Raw genomic sequence first — 1,763 nt, 5'->3', positions numbered from 1 at the left:
GGGGGGGGGGTTGGGGTGGGGCGGGGGGCTCGCATGAGTCAGAGGCCTGGCATTCCAGGTTGGACAGCTGTGTCCTCGCGGGGAGGAAGTGTCCTGCAGGCACTTTCCCATGAGACTTCTCTTCACAGCTGCAACTGAGACAGTTTGCAGTTATTAACCTCTGGACGAAAGCACGCAGGTTCACTAGGTTAAAACAACTGTTGCAATATTGCAGACGGACGTGATGCACCAAAACATTTATGACTATATCCACGTGGACGACCGTCAGGATTTCTGCCGGCAGCTCCACTGGGCCATGGACCCTCCCCAGGCAGTGTTTGGGCAGCCCCCACACTCACAGACAGGTGGGTCTTCGGGTCCCCGGTGAGCCTGAGACTTGGAACAGTTTATGGAAACTCGTGGAAGCCTTAGAAATTACCACCATGCTTTCTGGTCCTGCTCTGCTTCACGCTGAACGCGGTGCCTGCGTCCTCTCGCTCGGAGACCCCCTCCCGCATCCTCCTCCCCTCCCCAGGGGCCCCCACTGTCTGGCTTGGCTGGCGCATGAGACCGCCCACAAGACGAGGCAGAACTTGTCTCTCACTTTGCAAAACCCCCCTCGAGACGCACGGCTTCCAGGAAACCCTCTGGCCCACATTAGATTTACCTGTAAAAAGGCCCAAAGATTGTTGCCTGTTCAGACACATTGCCCCTTGTGGGCAAGCATTTCCTCCAGAGCCGTGGCCCCTGACCCGTCACGACACGTGTGGCAGACATGTGTCTCCCCGAGAGGCGGTGGAGCTCGAGGGGAAGGGGTGATGTCCACGGGGTCCCAGCTCTTCCACACACTTCCCCAGAAGCTGTAAACAATTCAGGAAAAGCTTCTACCACAACCTCAGGCAATAGCAGGATTTACCTCACAAAGTTGAGTGAAAAAAAAAAAAAACCCAGGTGCCAACACACAACACTGTTTCATAAAGCTCAAAACACACATAACTAGACGGCTGATCCGTGGTCACAGGTGCAGTTGTACCGAAATGACAACGAAGGCGAGACCCGTGAGGGTGGCTGTCTCTGTGAGGACCAGGGTGGGTGGGGAGCATGCGGAGAGACGCCAGCGGTGCTCAGTGGAGCACTCGTGCGTATGTGTGTGCTTGCAAAGGACGGGGCCGTCGTGAGGGTGTGTGGCAGGTGTGTGTAGAGAGGGCATTTGTACGGAGGGGGTGGGCGTGGGGATGCATGGCGGGCAGGTACGTGTATGAGTGTATGTGTGGCAGGGTGTGTGTAGTGCGGTGTGTGGGAGTCTGGTGGGAGGTGTGTGTGAGCTGGAGTGTGTATAGGGTGTGAACTGGGGTGTGGGTATATGAGGCTGTGTGTGTGTGTGTGTGTGTGAGGCAGGGTGTGTATGCGCGCACACAGGGCAGGCAGGCATATGTGCACACCTCATGTATGTGTGTGAGTTGGGGTTTGTGTGTGTGGTGGGCTGTGTGTGTGTGAGGCAGACTGTGGACATGTGTGTGAGTTGGGGTGTGTGCAGAGGTATGTGTGTGTGTGGTGGGATGTGTGTGTGAGAGTTGGGGTGTATGTGGAGATGTGTATGTGGTGGTGTGTGTGTGCGTGGGGTGTGTGAGAGTTGGGGGGTGTGGACCAGTGTGTGTGTGGTGGTGTGAGAGGCTGTGTGTGGAAGTATGTGTGGGGTGTGTGTGTGTGTGAACAAGTTTGTGTGAGGGTTGGGGGGTGTGAGTTGGGCTGGGTGTGGACGGGTGTGGGGGGGGAGCGTGTGT

At 56.7% G+C, this 1,763-nt stretch overlaps 1 protein-coding gene across 1 annotated transcript in view; it reads left to right on the top strand.

The window, feature by feature from the left end:
- The window catches only part of AHRR (aryl hydrocarbon receptor repressor), a 69,681-nt gene that overhangs the window by 57,128 nt on the left and 10,790 nt on the right, over positions 1 to 1,763 (top strand). The window contains exon 6 of the mRNA XM_077749407.1: positions 215 to 344. Within this exon, the coding sequence (XP_077605533.1) occupies positions 215 to 344 (130 nt within the window). The remainder of the gene's footprint in view (positions 1 to 214; positions 345 to 1,763) is intronic.

The sequence above is a fragment of the Crocuta crocuta genome, unplaced genomic scaffold (assembly GCF_008692635.1).
Source record: "Crocuta crocuta isolate KB4526 unplaced genomic scaffold, BGI_CrCroc_1.0 scaffold89, whole genome shotgun sequence".
Classification (NCBI taxonomy): domain Eukaryota; kingdom Metazoa; phylum Chordata; class Mammalia; order Carnivora; family Hyaenidae; genus Crocuta; species Crocuta crocuta.
This window is presented reverse-complemented; position numbering and strand designations above follow the sequence as displayed.